This window comes from Dermochelys coriacea, chromosome 15 (genome assembly GCF_009764565.3).
Source record: "Dermochelys coriacea isolate rDerCor1 chromosome 15, rDerCor1.pri.v4, whole genome shotgun sequence".
Taxonomy (NCBI): domain Eukaryota; kingdom Metazoa; phylum Chordata; order Testudines; family Dermochelyidae; genus Dermochelys; species Dermochelys coriacea.
This window is the reverse complement of record NC_050082.1, coordinates 15,054,123-15,073,701: the sequence shown is the minus strand read 5'-3', so window position 1 is coordinate 15,073,701 and position 19,579 is coordinate 15,054,123. Positions and strand designations below refer to the sequence as shown.

At 39.1% G+C, this 19,579-nt stretch overlaps 1 protein-coding gene across 2 annotated transcripts in view; it reads left to right on the top strand.

The window, feature by feature from the left end:
- PPIL2 (peptidylprolyl isomerase like 2) overlaps positions 1-19,579 on the top strand; it is a 118,063-nt gene that overhangs the window by 27,534 nt on the left and 70,950 nt on the right. For both annotated transcript variants that reach the window (XM_038373089.2, XM_043498467.1), the window contains exons 6-8: positions 1,243-1,294; positions 5,998-6,089; positions 8,378-8,467. In XM_038373089.2, the coding sequence (XP_038229017.1) occupies positions 1,243-1,294; positions 5,998-6,089; positions 8,378-8,467 (234 nt within the window). The remainder of the gene's footprint in view (positions 1-1,242; positions 1,295-5,997; positions 6,090-8,377; positions 8,468-19,579) is intronic.

Below are 19,579 nucleotides of genomic sequence, written 5' to 3'. Positions count from 1 at the left end.
CTCCTCGCAGGAAATCTGGCAGTGACTAAATTTTTCTGGCAGCCTGTAAGTTCCTCAGACTAGGCTTTTTTATTGTTGTTGTTTCTGAGGTCCTGACTCGGCTTACAAACCTGTGGTCCATCATGATACATTGTATTGGTAGGCTTGATACTGCGAGTTTCAGGAGGTGGCCATTTTAGTTTTACTTTCATTACCAATAGCCATTCTTACCTAAATTCTTAGGGTTGTAAGGGCCTGATCCTACGAGGTGCCCTCAGGCCATTGAAGTCAATGGTAGTTGAGGGTGCGCTGCACCTGAAAGAGGAAGGCACTCAGCTACAGGGTTGGGCGCTAAGGTCTGATGATCAAACACTTACTTCTGTCCTGTTGAAATAAATGGGGGTCTGTGCTGGAGGATCTCTATGCCCATGCAGAGCCCTGTTGATTTCAATAGGAATTTGCTGTTTCCTGCCTGCACAGATCAAATTGCAGGATCAGGGCCTGAGAGACTCCCTGTCAAAGCACTCTCTATTCAGGTGATAAAAAAGTAAACTTAATTTAATCAGTTCTAGTAGGCCAACTTAATCTTCCCCTTAACTCTAATTCTCAGTCGTAAAATCCATGGAACCCTTGCTACAGTATAAGCTGTATTAAAAATTCGTAACGATTAAAAGTATACATTTCCCAAGAGTTCACATCACCATTCTTCATTACTTCTGATGTTTTGCTAGTTAGAATGTGCGCTGACGTATAGTCTGTTAAAGCAAAAGATAAACGATAGTTACTTTAGTCAAATAATAATAAATGTAATTGCAAACATAGTTTGCTTGCTTTACGTCCTCCAGCAGAAATGCCTCTGAGTTGTCACTTTTAATCAACAAGAATAGCTTTCAATATAATGTATTTGCTGCAAGTTATTGCCTCTCATCTTTTCATGCTGACCCCCTTTTTAATGTGTGCTGAAGCAAAGTATAAATTGAATTATTTCCTCTCAGGTCTATTACATTTGTATTAGGACAATACTGTATCAAGCTACAAGTAATGTGTTTCCCTGTTCTCAAGTTCCCTAAATATGATTTCTGGGGATTGGCTCTATCCTCTTTCATTTCTAGAGTTACTGTGATGATATATCAGGTTGTTTATTATTGATGATGATGCAATCAGTGTAATAATAACAAGCTTCATTAATGCCATGGTATTATTTTATTTCTGAGGTCAGTGTTAGCAGTGATTAATTTTTCCATATTTTATTGTATCCCTTAGAAACTAGATGCCAAATCTCTTGTCAAACTAAACTTCGCTAAAAACAATGAAGGTGAGTTGGTGCATTCTTTATTTTTTCTGAACACTTTTACAAACCAGGATTATCTTACAGCTATAGGTTCATGTACTAAAATAACTTGTGTTACTTTCCATGTAGGATCATAATTTTATTTTTGAGCATGTCACTTATTGTTGGAATCAACATATTCTTCATTAAGGCCCCATTTCTGTCATCCTTACATTGAGTAGTTTCTATTTCTGAAAGTAATCCCATTTCGTTTTGTGACTGCTTGCCGAGTAAGGTACTACATGATGAGAGTAAATGTTTCTGGAAGGATGAAATTACATGGTGTGTTATCTTTAACCAATATCCATAACTACTGTAGCAAATTTACTACAGGAATCTGAGCCTGTGTCGTAACCCTTCACTCTGGCTTACTTTAGTATTCTGAGATAATGTGGAGTATAGAATAAAGTCTTCATTAATGTTGCAGTGTTATGTCACAGCAGAATTAGAAGCACATTAGCCTGGAAAAGATGTTAATTTTCCCATGCTACTTATTCTCCAGCTTCCCAATCAATTAAGTGGAATTGTCTCGGTTTTTTAAAAGACCAAGGGAAAGGGAGATGCTACCTTCGCTAAGGATATAGTAACATTGTGGGAAAGGGAGACCCTCATGTAGAAGTTGATGGAGCTCATTGCAAGTCCAGGGGGTGTTGTGACTCAGCAGACTTCTCTGATCGTCCATATCAGTCTTCCATGATTTGAACTCCATTTTGAAGACACTGGTAAAATTGGGGGCAAAATGCTCAATAAATCATTTGACAACTCAGGATAATTGTTTTCCGAGAAACTTGTTCATGGCGTCTTCTGAATAACAACCTGTTAGAGAAGAGCCTGTGGTTATGCTTCTGCTGGTTTAGAGACCAGTAAAATCAAGGATCAATCCAGGACCACCAATAATCTAAGGGATAAAATTATAGATTGATTAATAATACTTTGCATGTTATATGTTCTAATAACTTTGCAACCATTAATTTATGAAACCTCTGAAGCAGATGATCATAATCTCTTTCCTGAGGGGAAAATGTAGGTAAGAAGGGCTTTAGGCATTAGAGATGGGATTAGAATTTAGAAGTTTCTATCTCCTAAATCCTTAGCTAAATCCACTAGACCACACTGTCTGTCATAAGAGTTCTATGATTGGTAACACATTCCTTTAGTGTTCTGCATTCAAATGACAAATCTTAATGCCTTTACAACATTGTCATAATCGGTAAGACATCAACGAATTTATAAAGGTTTTAAAAAACGAATAGCAATTTTTCGGTGCACAACTTACTATAGCTCCAGCTCAGTACTTTCTGAAAATCAGGCGGCTTTTGGGGATCTCAAGTTGGACACGCCAAAATGGAGATCACGTTTGGAAATCCTGGCCATTATATGTTCAGCTCACGATTCAGGGCATTTAGTTATACAGCTACCGTTAACTCGAGTGGGATTAGCTCAACTAAAATTACATGCTTAGAGTATTAAGGAGTCATAATAGAGACCCTTAAGTATAAAGGAGCCATTTCATCATGAACTCTGATTTTTCTCCACTTACAACTTTTTGCAAAACAGTATCCTTTGGGCTGCAATATTTTATACTTAATCTCAACCCAAAGGTGAATTTTTAATTTAAATATTACAATAATTGCAGGCCAAAGAGTAAAGTGTGGGAGAAAAAAGGTGTGTTTTTAAAGGCGTTCTCACCATTTTTTGCTCTCCCACAGTTCAGTAAGATTGCTTTCAAAAAGCCATCCTTGAAATGAATACATTCCTCCAGGGGCAAAGTACATGAGACATGTTGGAACATAGTTTGTGTCTAAACCTAGTTATGAATATTGTAATTCTTTAACCTTTTTCAGATGAATTGGCTTGTACAGGCAAAGATTAGAACATTCTCAGAGGTCCAGGGTATATAATAATGTGCATCATACATCAGGAGTAGGGGTATAACTAAAAAGGCATAGGATTTAGGGTTAGGCTCTTCATCCTAGAATAATGAAGAAGAGCTCCCCTTCTAGTAGGTGTGTGTGTGTCTCTGTCTCTGGCTATCTGAGGTGGTCCATCATTGTCACTCAGCCTGATTGTAAGAAGTCAAGCATGCTGGAATGGGTCGGATATTGGAACCTGGTTAGCTCCACCCTCTGATTTTCCCCAGAAAAGGTTGGAGACAGGGACCCAGATTTTCAAAAAAGGACTGGTGATTTTGGGTGCTTCAGTGTTTGGGTGCCCAACCTCAGAGACCCTAAAGGGGCCTGATTTTCAGAGAGTGCACTTTGTGCCAACCAGGTCCCTTTATATGGTGTCTCAGGTAAATCACTAGTATCTCTTGAAAATTTTGTTTGGTGTGACTGTTGATAACTAAATCTTTTGGGGTAGGGGATGGTTGTTGGAGGGGGCGGGCAGTTTGGGGAGTGTTTCATTCTGAATGAGAGAGTGGTAAGAGCAAAGGGAAGTCTCTGATCTGTGTGTGGAAGGGGGAACATGAGGTTATGGGGCATGAAAGCTGGAGTTGGAACAGTATAGTAGAATTTCCTCACTTTTTAGAGTGTAAATTTGTAACTAAAGTAATGCCACTTCTTTTGGAGGAGGAATAAATTCTCGGCTTTAACAGTGTATTGGCTTTGGGGAATACTGCTAAGAGTTTACATGTGGCTTGGAGGTTCAGTAACCAGTTCTTAGAGCATGGGCCCTATTGCTGTGGACTGATTGCAATTTCACTCCTGACATTGCTGGTCAGGATGGAGAATTTGCTTATGGTAGCAGGAACTGAAACTAATAAATATGATGGGGTTGCTTCTCAGAACCAGTTATACTCAGAGGAAAAGAATCTTATCTACTGTGAAATGCTCTCTCGGCAGAGCAACTCATTGTACATGAACCACATCGTGAGCTGCCATGGGTGAGAGAGCCCTTGCCATCTGCAAGGGAAAGACTAGTCGCTTTCAGTTAACCCTTCTCTCCTGAGGTTGTGGGTGAACTGGCAAATGTATACTGAAGTGCAGGCCGCTAGCCAGACTGGTGCAATGGGTGGGTGGGGAGAAGCACCTGGCACTATTGTGGGATATATGTAGCTAGCTGTATCATTGCTGCAAAAGTGCCAGTGTCCGTGCTAGCAGGCTGAAGCACTTTGGGGCAGGGATCATGTTCTTGTTCTGTGTTAGCACAGTGCTAACATAGTGGGGTCCTGCTCCACAGCTGGGGTGCACAGGCACTAATACGTACAAATAATAACACAGGCGCGTTTATGGTAGCAGTGAACTTTCCAAACAGTCTTTTTTTTTTAAGAAGAGCCCATCGGGTGGTGCTAGATGAAGTAAAAGGCTACAATATAAAAGGAAGAGAATTGATCTTTATTTCTGTCTAACAGCAGGCATTTCTTAAAACATGGCTCATGGAATTTTAACACATGCCCAGGTGTCTGTTCTCTTTCGTATAGAAAGTCGGGTGAGGAGTGATTAAGGGAAAAGCCATGTAATGCTCTGTCTTTATCTGAGCATCTTCCATTCAGATCAAGATGGAGCACTATCTTCCTGGAGTGCTCCTCTGTATTAAAGATAAAGCAGCTGCAGTTTCCTTTATTTTAGGCAACGGGGGGCAGGCTTCAGGCTCTAGGTAGCTTGCTTGTGTGTCCCGCAGTGGGACAAAGTACTGCCGCCCCTGCCATAACACATCTTCTAAATTTGCCTCTGAAGCTTACACGTTCTCATAAAGTGGATAACTTTCCTTCAGTTTTGGGTAGATTAATAAATTGAAAAATCCCCAAAAATTCTTATCCTTGCTTTTACAAGTCTGAGATTGGAGCACTATCTCTGGGTGACTCTATTGGGTGAATATCTATAGGAGCTTCCCTGTCCTGTCTTGGTAGCGCTTTGAGCAATCTTTATTCAATTCTCCATGCTGTTTTTGATTGATCAGATTGTAATTAGTAGGAAAAGAATCAAATGAGCCAAAGCTGTTTCCGAATTCCCAATCTAGCAAACTGGTCAAGAATTAATAATAATCTTCTAATTGCTTTCTGCCAAATTTATCCATACATTTTCTTGATCCGTTGGCTTTCGTCACTATCTTTATGTAAGATGTGTTTAATATTTATGCTGACCCTCTTAGGAAAATTTACAGCTCAATTTGAGCTGAAGCCAGATTCTTTATTGAAAAGCGTGTGCTTAGGTTTAATGGAATTCTGTTTACTGAGATTGACTACGAAGTGCTTCCTTTTCTTACCAGCAGCACCTGCAAAGGACACCATCTCATCGGCACCTCTGCTGGATATAAACCAAGATATGTTCCTGAGAAGGATGCTGAAAACAGGGTGGTGGGGTTGAGTACAATTTCTCACTACCAAGAGTGTCTTGGTTATTACGATATTTATATTGTGATACTGAGTTGACACCAACCCCGTTATGTGACGTGCTATATTGCTGGCTACTGGATGGTAGACTTCAAAGACCCATTTTTTTCCTCTTGATTTGTAATACTTTTAGGTGTCATTCTACCTCACCCACCCCCAAGTACTACAAATAGAGAAACAAAGCATGAATTAAGAAGACCATAAATTGTACACTGAACATGAAAAACGCATTTGTTTTATAAAAAGAATGTAAATATTTGTCACAAAGACAACTAAAGCAACATTTCCATTTGTCTAAACAACCATAAGAAACTCATGCAGAATTTTTTTGTTTTTCTCCCCTCCTCCCCCACAGGTAAATACCACTGTCCAGTGCTCTTCACTGTCTTCACCAATAACTCCCATATAGTGGCTATCAAGACAACTGGAAATGTATTTGCTTATGAGGTAGGCTCGCCATTGCATTTCAGTGTTAATGGTTTACACTTGTAGCATCTTTCATTCAAGGCTCTCAAAGAGCTTTACAGAGGTGGGTAGGTGTTGTTGTCCCCATGTTGCAGACAGGGAAGCTGAGGCACATGGAAGTGAAGAGGCTTCCCTAAGGTCATGCAGCAAACTAGGAGCAGCATGGGGAATAGAATCCAGGTAATCCTAGTTCCCTGCTCTATGCCACGCTATCTCCATTAGGGTGGAATCGACCCCTGTGCCTAGGGCCAGCAAGAGGCCTATACACTACTGAAGTTCCACTTAAGTCTTCAAAATAGGTCTGAAATGGAGCTGAGTCCCTTGGCCTTTTCACAAGGATGAATTTCACCCCTTATGGACATTCCAAATTATTTAAGATGCATATTACTCAAATGACAGGCTTTAAAAGTAAGCTGCATATAGCTCAGCCCGAGAGAGAGTTGTAGGCCAGAATGTTTAACTCCTGATTCACTATCACATTCCTGATTCATTTTCAGTTGAATGAACAAACAACTCTTCTGTGAAGCCAACAACATTTCTTTCTAGTACATATCCATGCACAAAGGGCAGATTGCCTGCTTCTAATCTTTAGTAAGCAAGAATATTTTAACTGGAGTTGGAGAAAAATAGATAACTTATTAGTGGATATTTGAGAGCTTCACTTAAACTGCATTTCTCAACTTTGTATTCACGTTTTGTGAACGTTTGTGTGAACAAAGGTTTCTTCATACAAACCTCGCAATACAATCAGTTTCAAACCTTTGGGTGAGCGTATACACAGCTTGACTATCCAGTACTGTAATACCGTGGGTCTCAGCATTTCCAGACTACTGTACCCCTTTCAGGAGTCTGATATGTCTTGCGTACCCTGACTTTCACCTAACTTAAAAACTACTTGCTTACAAAATCAGACACAAAAAGTACAAGTGTCACAGCACACTAGTACTGAAAAATTCCTTACTTTCTCATTTTATCTGTATTAAATTTTAGTTTGTACTGACTTTGCTAGGCTTTTTATGTAGCCTGTTGTAAAACTAGGCAAATATCTAGATGAGTTCATGTATCCTCTAGAAGACCTCTGTGTACCCCCAGGGGTACATGTATCCCTGATTGAGAACCACTGTTGTAAGAAATACATGCAGTGAACATTTGTGAACAGTCCGCAGGCTGGAATTTGTTCACACAAAACAGACATCAAACTGTTTGAAATACTGAAATTTCAAATAAAAAAAAATCAGTTTGGACAATTGCAAACAAGAAAAGGGGCTAAATTCACAAAAAAAAACCCCACCCCAATATGTTCTCCCAATTCTAAATGGCATTGCACATTTTAAAGTCTCCAGTTAGGGGAACAGATGAGACTAGGTTCGAATACTTGCTATTCTCTTCTGGAAACGTGGATACTAGTTTGCTTTGATTACAAGTAAAAATGATTTAGCAGCCTAGTCCTTAGTAGATGCTTGCCAATATAGTAGAACTGCTACCCATTTTGCCACAATTTGCATATCCTGTTAAAGAGAAGCTCAGCTGAGCAGATGTGTAGGGAAAACTTGCACAGATTTGCTCACATTAGACATCACTCTGGCCAATGTAATTTATTCCTAGGTTATATAAACCGTAAATTAATTTCTAGACTTTTAAAGTAGCAGAAAAAATGTTACCTATTTTGGTTCTGGGTAGGAGGAGGCACTTGAGTGTGAGTACATCTGTTTCTTTCCTTGTAAGTAAAGCTGTGTCTTCCATGCTGTGATGTAGTGGTGAATCTGGTTTGATTATTTTATTTGTTCAGGAGTACAATGCATTTCTTTGATGTTGATTCCTACCATTCTGTAAACTGCTGACCATTTTATAAATCACTTTAATTGCACCTGTTAAATTAGAGATTAATATTGCTCCACACATAAAAATGTGATTCTGTGCATTTTAACTATAATCTAGAAAACAGATGACAGGATTTTCTTTTTGTGCTTTTCTTTAAATTCTTATGTGGAATTTGGTTTAAAAACATGTAGCAACAATGTATGTAGCTAGAGAGTCCTAAATAAAATATTTTTTAATTAGAGATTGTTGAGTCAAATGGTTAGGAAAGAAATACATATGTTCTCCAAAATTAATAAGGAGCCCAATGAAACAATGTGATCACCTATTGGAGGTGAATGTCTCTAATTTGTTTATGTCATCCTGTGTATTTTTAAAGGGTGCAAGATGTCTTGCATTTGCCTGGCAGATAATGTCAAATTTTAATTTCTTGTTTTCCACCTGGCTGTTAGGCAGTTGAGCAGCTGAACATAAAAACAAAAAGCTACAAGGATCTCCTGACAGATGAACCCTTTACTAGGCAGGACATCCTGACACTGCAGGTAAACCTATTCTATTCTATTCTATTCTATTCTATTTGTTTCTTGCCTCCTAATACACCCTCTTTTGGAATGGGTTGGGGAGTATTAGGCAGACTGGCCACTCCCTGTTGCATTGCTAATATAAAATGACAACTGATTACAGAAACAGTATTTTGTAGTGGGTAACAATCGCATCACTTTCATTTGTTCTCCAGATGGCAAGCCTAGATATTCCATATAATTTCACCAGAGCTGAAGTGGAACTCTAATCAGATTATTTTTCATTTCATATAGGGTTTGTCTTCACTACGGTGCTAAATCGGCACTTCTGCAATCGATCGGCTCAGTGGTGTCGATTTAGCGGGTCTGGTGAAGCCTCAATAAGTAGATGGGAGAGCGCTCTCCTGTCTACGTAATTAATCCACCTCAATGAGAGGCGGAAGGTATGTCTATGGGAGAGCGTCTCCTGCCAACATAACGCATTGTAGACACCACGTTAAGTCGATGTAAATTACTTCGCTCAGAAGGGGGCTTCACCCCTGAGCAATGTAACTTAGATTGACTTAAGCTGTACTGTAGACAAGGTGATAGTAGATTGTGATTAATTAATTAATTTAGCAGGGAAGCCCATTGTGGGTTGCTGAATTTTGTGGATTAATAATTTTGTGGAGTAAGCATACACATTGGGTAAAAAGAAAACCAATGAATCTGCATCGGAAACATACACTGTTCTTGTATTTTGACAAGTATACTTGTAATTATGTAACACATTACACTATACAAGTAAATGTATTGTACTGTGATGTAACCATAATTAAATGTTAGTTATGAGACCTGGCTATTAAATCTTTGCTTAAAAGTGGCATGAAACCGTTGGGTAATTATAAGAATTATCAGTTTTGCAGTTTAGCCAAGGGGGAATTAGCCAGCATCTCCTGTAATTGTTTATAATGTTAACTAGAAGGAGACACAGATGGCCAGAGACTTCTTTATGTCTAGCTAGCCAGTCAGATGGCCAATAATACATGAACCATGTTGTCATAAGAAATTAAAATAATCCACATATAAATTTTCAGCTATTTAAAAGACGAAAAACTGATTAAATTGATACTGTTTTATTTTAGGGGTGATTTTTAAAAATGAAAATCTGAGCAAAGTAGGTTTTTCAAAATGTCTGCATCTAGAAGAAAACTGGTTTCAGAGTAGCAGCCGTATTAGTCTGTATTCGCAAAAAAGAAAAGGAGCACTTGTGGCACCTAACAAATTTATTTGAGCATAAATTACTTTCGTGAGCTACAGCTTATGCTCAAATAAATTTGTTCGTCTCTAAAGTGCCACAAGTACTTCTTTTCTTTTTTTAGAAGAAAACTGGCAGCAATACAGAATTCTTCACCTGAACATGTTTTGCTTATGTCTTACTGTGTAAAATCTGTTTGTTTAAAAAAAAAAAAAAAAGTTGTAGTTATGTTCTAGGTAGAAATAAAATGTAAAACTTCAAAGATAATTAGTACATTTACAAAGGAAGTTAGAGGTCTTTATTTTCTCTGAATGTGAAATGCTACTAAGGTTGTTCGGTTTTTTTTAGTGAGTTTATTAGTACTGGAACCCATAATAAGAGACTGTAAAACTATAGTCCACTGTAATATAATCCGCTGTAATAGACACTTAGCTTACAAAGAAATTTACTGTAAAATGAGTTTAAATATTAGACCTTAAAATGATTTTATTGTTAAGCTTGCATTACAGCAAGATAGAAATTTGTTTTATACTGGTGGATCATGCCACAGGAGTCACCGACTAGTGCATATCTCTTATGAATGAGAGTATTGTCACCAATGGTAAGCTGATAAATGCAAATTTAAGCTGCAAATGTTCCTCAAATAAAGGTTTGTTCATGGGAAGAAGTGTGCTGTTTCCTCTTGTATTGCTGTGCTGAAAAGCATGTGTACAGTTGTCACCTCTCTACCCCCAGCCCCACCCTTCTGGCTCTATGACTGTTCAGGCTACTACAAAATTAAACATTTCAGCCCAGTGAATGCAAGGCCCACAACTTTCCTCAGATTCAAGTTTCAAAGTTTCTGAATCTAACTGCCAAGATGCTAATGGTTTTGCTTCAGTGATGAGACTCTAAGTGACTATTGTATTTGCACCCTCATTATGGAAAACCAAACAGTTTTGAATGAGTGATTAAAATCTGCAGTCATTTAAATAACTGTTAGGATTTTAACATGTTCCATAGGTACATATCTTAAATATATTAATAAAAACAACTGTAACTCAACTAAATTTACTGTATTTAAATGTTCCTTTCTAAATTCTCTTAGATGCATAAATCTTCCAAAAACTAGAATGACTGCTTGCAGGGGGTTATATGAAATTATTTGCATCTTACTTCTGCCTCTTCTGAGAAGTTGTATTTCTCTCTCAATCTGCAGCAGTCTATATATTAACACAAATGACTTAGGCTGTGTACCAATGACCAGTCAGTCGTATTTAGACCCCCCACCACCACCTATGTGGAGATAGTACCCATGTTGTTAAATTGCACTTTTGACACCACCCATGCATTCATCTAGGATGACTTGCATAGTATGTGTGTGGAATTGCTACTCTTAAGAAGTGCACTCATCCCAAACTCATGCTGACTAAACCTTTCTACTATACTATTGGGTGATGTAATCTATTTTATTTTCTCAAATCTATCTGGAAACCACTGAAATGCAGAGGAGAAATTTGGGTCAGTGGAATGCGGAATACATTTTGAGAAACCAGCACACAATCATTTTAAACACATTTTGCTTTTCTAACTCAACGTTTGTTCTGTTTTAAAAACTAAATTGTGTAGGCCATTACTCCCAAATTGTTCCTATTTTGTGGGGCGGGGGGGAATTGTCATTGGGATGAAAGTCAGTTTATGTATAGCAGCTTTCAGTGGCTGAAGGAGTTCGTTTTTAACATAAAATCAGTGCACATGCCAGCCCTATTTTAGTGAATGCAGTAAATTCTCATCTGCCTGGTTGGACTATGCAGCATGAACTACGTCTATCTGCTCAGGCATGCAGCAGACCACTGACTAAATTTATCTCTGTCTCACCACATTTGGTTCTGCAGCCTCAAAGTATAAGAGGTATTTTAAAAGTGAACAAAGACAAGGAATTAAAGGCTGTGGGAGAAAACAAGGAAAGCTAAGAGATTCACATTAAATGAGGAAATGAACCATTTGTGTCCTCCAACATACCAGCATAATGGGGTGCACTGAGGAAATAGCGTAGGGACACTTGTTGTGTGCAAGTGTTAGAGGATACAGAAGTGTGTCAAAGGGGTCAATTATCAAAGTAGTGCACAGAGACTTAGCTGTATAACTCTCATTCAGGTCAATGGGAGTAATGCAACTGAATCCCCATATGCTATACCTTGAAACTATACATTGCGTTACTTTTCATTCTTAGGCAGGAATTTCCAGGGGTTCTTGTCATGATCCTCATGTTTTTGCTTTTTAATGTGTGAATTCATTATTATTTCTTATGTACTGTTTCCTTTTGGTAAATAATTTAGAAGAAAGACCAAGGTCTTTGGCTTTCTTCCTTATAAATTCTGTGTCAAGATAACTCTGGGCAGTGAGTGACTTGACCCTTGCAAGCCCTGTCACTAGTTGGCTTTGTTTCTTAGCCAAAGACCATCACTGGGTTGCGTTTGCAGCTGGGACTCTGGCTTATGTACGTTGTCTCTTTGGAAAGCTTTCAACTATATATTTAAATCTTTAATTGTCACAGGTTTCTTTGCTTTCCTGACATGAATTGAATGTCCTTGTGTCTGAGAGAGCAAGAACTGAGAGCTGGATTGGTAGTTCTGACCCTGCTTGCTGGCAAAGCATCAGGCGTGGAGGAGGGGTTTCTATAAAAAGCATTCTTTACTTTGCAAATAGAATGGAACTGTATTTTTAGTAGCTCAGTTTATTGACAGAAAACAGACTATGGAAATGCTTCATCTAAATGTCCTAGGAAGCAGATGGGGGGACATGTATCACTGTAACTGATTTTGTAGTGAAATATAAATAGAGTTCAAGTGGAAAGCTAGATTAATGTGTGTTTATCAGGTATTTTCCAGATGTATGACCACATTTTTCCTTCCTGTTACATACAGCAGAATCCTACAGCTGCTGAGGAATTTTGTTAAAATAGCAAATGACTCCCAAATTAACCTGCCTTTAAAGTGTTTACCTCTTTTGAAGAAGGTGGAGGTGTGGTGTTTTTAATACTTGTTCTTTCTAGAATAGAATTACTTAGAGGTATAACAGAAAAATTGTAATTAGTCCCAATTACCAACACTAATAATGAGTTGTACAAATACTGATCAGACTTTTTTGTACAGCTTTGCTGATGAGCATCCGTTCAACTGACTGGATATGTTTATTGCTTTATACAGTCATACCTGGATTGCTTTTAGTAAAAAAGTGCAAAACTACACTTCTGATCTGGAACAGAAAGCAAACTCAAAATTTGAATTGTTAACAATGACAGTATCTTACATTTATATTGTACTTTTCTGTGTAAAGAACTTTATGCACTTGCATATACAAAAATTGCTTTAGCCACCACCATTTGGCTAGGACACTAGGTCTGATGTCTCCATTTCTGCAAAAGGTGTCATGGGTTCTTTTCTCTCTGTAAGTGATCAGGGCCCTGAGTTTTACATACCATCACAGAAGGCAGCATTTTTAAGTGTATTACTTGCCATAATGCCATTTTCAGGCAATGGTTCAGTACTGGTTCAGATGAAGGAGTGCCCTACTGGATCTCTCAGCACCACTTTCTAAACCACAAAAGACTTTCCTTGGGAGTGGGTCTTCCATTCAAATACCTGGCCCGATCCTGGATAGCCTGTGAGATCTCATGAGATCATAGTAGGAGAATGGTATTGGCTGCAAACAGCTACCATAGGATAATAGCAGCTAGATGGAATGCTCATCTTATGTCATCTAGTTGTATGATTGATCCTTTTTAACATTTCCCAATGGTTTGTTCAGTAGAATTTTAAAAGTCCACCCCTGCCGTTGAGAGACCATTCTTGAAAGCAAAGTATATTAGGCTGGGGAAACTTCTCCTGATATTCAGCCTAAATGTTTCTTTCCAAAATGTTGATCTCTTGTTTCTCCATAAATAATTAACTATTTCCACTTAACTGTTGGGGGTTTACACTCTGTTCAGATATTTGGTACTCTGTCATCTCTTAGCTGAACATCTCTCTCTTGCTCTCTCCCCTTTAATCTCTCCTCATCAGTCAGTAACCCAGATCATCATTGTAGCTCTTGTGTGAACTCCTTCCACTTTGTTAGTATCTTTCTGATACGTGGTGCTCAGAAATATACACAGTATTCCAGGTATAGTCGCACCAGAACCACAGAAAGAGTGACTGTTAGGTCCTTGCTCTAAATACACCTGACCTCAGTCTTTATACCCCCAAAATTACATTGTCCTTTTCCTGGCTGCCATATATCACTTCAAACACACGTATAATTTGCTGTCCTCTATCACCTGAGGACTACTTCATTCAAGTTTATCTCTCCTATAGATTACAGTTCAGATTGTTTTCCCCCAGCTGTATTAGTTTGTATCTCTTACAAACTGAATTTTGTTATTTTGCACATTTCTAATCTTTCTAGGTCTCTGCATTTTATCTGTCTTGATTGGAAGTCAACTTTCCCAATTTAACATTGTCTCCAGATTTCACTAACATGTTTCCCGTGTGACTGGGCAAGGCCAGATGGCTATAGAAAAGTAGTGGGAGATAGATATATTAGCTTCAGCTAAACAAATCCCTGGTACCAGGTTAAGTGAAATGGAAGCTGCTCCAGGTCAATTAAGACACCTGGGACCAATTAAGAACTTTCCAGAAGGCAGGGAAAATGCTATGTTGATTGGGACACCTGAAGCCAATCAGGGGCTGGCTGAAACTAGTTAAAAGCTTCCCAGTCAGTCAGGTGGGTGTGCATGTCAGGAGCTGTGGCAAGAAGTTGTGCTGTTGGAGAGGCTGAGTAGTACACACCACATCAGGCACAAGGAAAGAGGCCCTGAGGTAAGGGTGAAGTGGAGCTTGAGGAAGTGAGGGCTGCTGTGGGGAAGTAGCCCAGGGAATTGTACATGTCATGTTTCTAAAAGGTCAGCTATCATAGCTGATACTATTAAGGTCCCTGGGCTGGAGCCCGTAGTAGAGGGTGGGCCTGGACCTCCCCCCCCCCCCCGCCTTTGCCCCCTGTTTAATTACTGAGACTGGGAGACAACAGAGACTGTGCAAGGAAGGATAACTTCTCCTCACCTCCCTTGCTGGCTTATGATGAAAATGGCTCAGTAGACTGTGACCTTTGTCTCTAGAGAAAGAAGGGTTACGTGGAGGGTCACAGTGTGCCTCTGAGGCTAGTGAAATCTGCCAGGAAGCGTGGGACCCACGGAGGCAAGGACAGAGCTTTGTCACACCAGGTAACTAACAAAGATCTTAAATATTCCAGGACTTAATACTGATCCCTGATACTAATGATACAGACTTTCTTTGTAAATTGCGTCGATATCTTTGGATGAAACATAAGAGCTAGGTATTGGTGATATTTTTGATATCCCATAGGAGATCTCACCCACCCCTCATTGGATAAACTGCCGATGTTACACTTTTAGCTAATTTTCAATGTGTATGTCCCTTCCACAAAGCAATTTGAATTAATTTTTCAAGTAAGATTTTATGAGTGGATATTAAATCCCAACATATGCCCTGTACTGCATTCCCTTCAGACTTTAATTTTCAGATTCTGTCAAAGCAATCAAGTTTGGCTGGCAACATTGATTCTTTATGAACCCATGCTGGTTATTGTATATTAATTATAGGTTAAACCCAAATGTAACATTTTGCCTCTTTCTCTTTGAGTAGTTGTGAAGATCTGTGATAGAAAGCAGTGTACATGTTTCTACCAGCATGTGTTATATGGGACTGGGAAATCTGAGGCTCCTACCACAGCTCAGGGGCAGATGACCAGAAATCCAAAGAGTCAGATTTTTTTTGCCTTGAGAGGATAGGCTTACATTAACTCTGTGAAAAGTGCTGAGCTCTGTGGGCCTCCTGAAGGGGCTATATGAGGTACAGTGTATGTTAAGAGCTTCCTAGTGTGCAGCAGCAATGTACTTGCTGCAACAACCCCACACCCCCTTTAAGGTGGATGGTGTATCGTGTATTCAGGGGTGGTAAGCAAAGAGGAGGAGTCTGCATATTAGTGCTCAGGGACTCTCAAACCTTCACCACCCCTGTGCATCCATGCACACCCGAGCCCTAAAGTTTGCTGAGATACAGAAAAAATATTGCTGCTATGCACTGTAAAACCATATACAAGTTACTGTTGGCGTCCCAGCCTGCAGGGGATGGGTGTCCTGTGAGAGGAACTGTGCTGCCTCTCTAGGTTTTATTCAACAGCAATCCTTGTGGGTGATGAAGAAGCTGAGTTGACAATCTTGTCTCTTTCTTCTGGGCCAGGAGGGTGCTGCTTGTCACATGGGGCTGCCAAAAAAATTATTATAAAATGTGGTTGTGCAAGTCAAATGGTTCCAGAGCTGTAACTGGCTTAGTCCCCATAAATAACAGAGTGTTAGAAAGATGAATGGATTTAATCTCCAGTGCTTTGAACCACAAAAAATGATGGAATGATGTTTTCTCAGGAGAAATGACTAGAGAAGAAAAATCAGGGCATAAAACAGACAGTGGCAGATACATTTGCAGCCATTTAAAAATAAAGTATGTATGTATTGCTGTGTGTTTTTTTTTTAAAGTGTTGCTGTACAGCCTAATCAGCTGTAGACAAGATGTGCATCCTGACAAGCTGTTGAACACCATTGGTGTTTGTGAGAAGAAGCATAACTAATGAACAAAGTTGGAGGTAGCTGAGCTGTGTGCTAATTGATATTGTACTCTTGAGCTATTTCCCATTTGCTATTCTATTTGTCTAAAGGGCAAAGCAAACACTTTCTATAGACAGAGGCTCCTTGGCAATGAACGGGGTGCACAGTCATTGCGTACAATCGGAAGGGGCTGGATGCAGAGATGACGTGGTAGGGACACACCCTTCTATCTGAGCTTCCTGTGGTATGGGGTAGGGCATGGTTGGATAGGGCATGGCTGGATCCAAATGATCTACCTCTGTGTGAATCCTCTCACCATTAACCAGCATTGTGGAAGGCAGTGTAAGTGCCCATGGAGGTTAGTCCAGCTGCTATGCAGGAGGGTTCCTAACCAGGTTGGGTGCATTCACCCCAAAGGCAGTTTTCAAAGTGTACGTAACAAGTGAGAATTCTTGGGAGACTGATCTTATCCCATTAAAGTCATTAGCAAAACTCCCCATTAACTCTATGTCTTGAATTAGTATGTTTTTTTGTATGTTAGTATGTTTTTTTAATCTCTAAATTGCGTGATTCTATCTCTACCTAAAAGGACATATATAGTATTGCCAGCACCAAGTAGTCAAAAATCATGACTCAGGCCCCCAATTCATATCTTTTAAAATGGGTTGGGTTTTTTTGCCTTCTGGTTTTGACTCTCTAGGATGTACTTGGGTCACGTTTTTAAGCTTGTATTTCACAATCATGAGGGCTAGAAACTTTTAAAACAAAAAAACGATTCTCACTTAATGAAAGGTCTTCAAGAAATGCTTTAAGAAAAACATTAAATATCATGAGATTTGTGGCAAAATTGTGACAGCTGGCAACACTGTGAAATTCTTACCTGTTAGTAATTTGTTAAAGTTTAAATCAGAAAGAACCTCAGAATTTTAATTTACTATTTTTTAACATTTCACCTTGAATAATGAAGAGGCTAGTTAGTTTTGTTTTGTTTTTTATCCTTAGTTTCACTTCCAGGCTCTCCTGCATTAACACAAAGGGTATTTATGGTCACAACAGTTGAGAGGAATGTTTAAATAGAAAAGAAAAAAAGTTAATTGAAAATGATAAAATTAAATACTCCATTCAGATTGGGGTTTAAAAATAAAAAATATCATGCTAAAACTATTTAATGAACCATAAGTTCCAATTTCATTAGACTTGCTGTAGTTCAAAAAAGTGAACAGAAACAGGTTAGGCCTCTTTCTCTTAACCCAGCATTGCTAGCTACGAAAAAAGCAATTCCACATTTTTGTAGCTAGTAACAAAAGGCAAGTTTGTACAAAGAGGCAGGTATGTACAGCAATTACCCAGGAATCTTTAGCTCTTGGTCCTTCACCTTAATTGGAACGGGGCATCCCTATTGACTCCAGTCATTTTCTACAAAGGAGAGTCCATTCGTACAACTCTGGTGCCTTGAAACAAATGTCTTAATCTCTACATCTCAGTCTTCTCAACACTCATGTCTTGATTTGACTCCCTCTCATCTGATTCTCTGCACAATAACAGTTATTGGTGTAATGAGATGAACCTGACATGTTAAATATTTTATTAATAGTTGGACAGTTTCTTCCTGAAAGGGATATGTCCAAAGAATGTGTATTAATGTTTTTATTAGGATTTAAATAAGCACACATCAAAAAATGTCTATCTTGTGTTCTGGGCACCTTTTTCCTTTAGTATTTAAAAAAAAAAAAAAAGTTGTCCACATTATCTGCAGCACAAGTTAGGATTGGTCAGACCTATTTTGCCAAGTTTTTGGGGAGAGGTGTGCTCAGTAGAACCCTGCAGTATTCTGTACGTAAGTTAACATCTGTTGTTGTGCTCTTGCAGTCAATGTATGTCTCGTTCTAAATTGAACTCTTCCTAGTGAATCACAATGCTTAATTTTAGAGGGAGGAATCAGTTGACTTATTGCCCTAGATAACCTCACTGAGATGCCACTCTCAGATTTCAAGTTAAAGAACATTTCTTCAGTGACAGAAGGAAAATACATTTGTAATATGTATGCTGCTTAATTGGCCTGCCTATTCAATGTAAAGTGAAATTCCTGAGTTGCAGAAATGAGAATAGAAGGGTAATAGTATAAATCAAATCTTTAAAGGTTTTCTACTTGAATAAAATAGCCCACCTGAGTATAATGAAGAATAGCTCACAAGGCCTTGGGGTTTCTCATTTGTGTCATTCATGCTTAGAACTCCAAAGGACAGAGAGACAGAACAGCTGTGATCTCTAAGGAGATGAGGTTGCAGTTTGCTGTTTACCATATTCCATACTGTGATTCTTGATTCAGAGTAGCAGCCGTGTTAGTCTGTATTCGCAAAAAGAAAAGGAGTACTTGTGGCACCTTAGAGACTAACAAATTTATTAGAGCATAAGCTTTTGTGAGCTACAGCTCACTTCATCGGATGCATTTGGTGGAAAAAACAGAGGAGAGATTTATATACACACACACACAGAGAACATGAAACAATGGGTTTATCATACACACTGTAAGGAGAGTGATCACTTAAGATAAGCCATCACCAACAGCAGGGGGGGGGAAGGAGGAAAACCTTTCATGGTGACAAGCAGGTAGGCTAATTCCAGCAGTTAACAAGAATATCAGAGGAACAGTGGGGGGTGGGGTGGGAGGGAGAAATACCATGGGGAAATAAGAAAAGGAATACCCGTGGCACCTTAGAGACTAACTTTTTGCGAATACAGACTAACATGGCTGCTACTCTGAAACATGGGGAAATAGTTTTACTTTGTGTAATGACTCATCCATTCCCAGTCTCTATTCAAGCCTAAGTTAATTGTATCCAGTTTGCAAATTAATTCCAATTCAGCAGTCTCTCGTTGGAGTCTGTTTTTGAAGCTTTTTTGTTGAAGTATAGCCACTCTTAGGTCTGTGATCGAGTGACCAGAGAGATTGAAGTGTTCTCCAACTGGTTTTTGAATGTTATAATTCTTGACGTCTGATTTGTGTCCATTCATTCTTTTACGTAGAGACTGTCCAGTTTGGCCAATGTACATGGCAGAGGGGCATTGCTGGCACATGATGGCATATATCACATTGGTAGATGCGCAGGTGAACGAGCCTCTGATAGTGTGGCTGATGTGATTAGGCCCTATGATGGTATCCCCTGAATAGATATGTGGACAGAGTTGGCAACGGGCTTTGTTGCAAGGATAGGTTCCTGGGTTAGTGGTTCTGTTGTGTGGTGTGTGGTTGCTG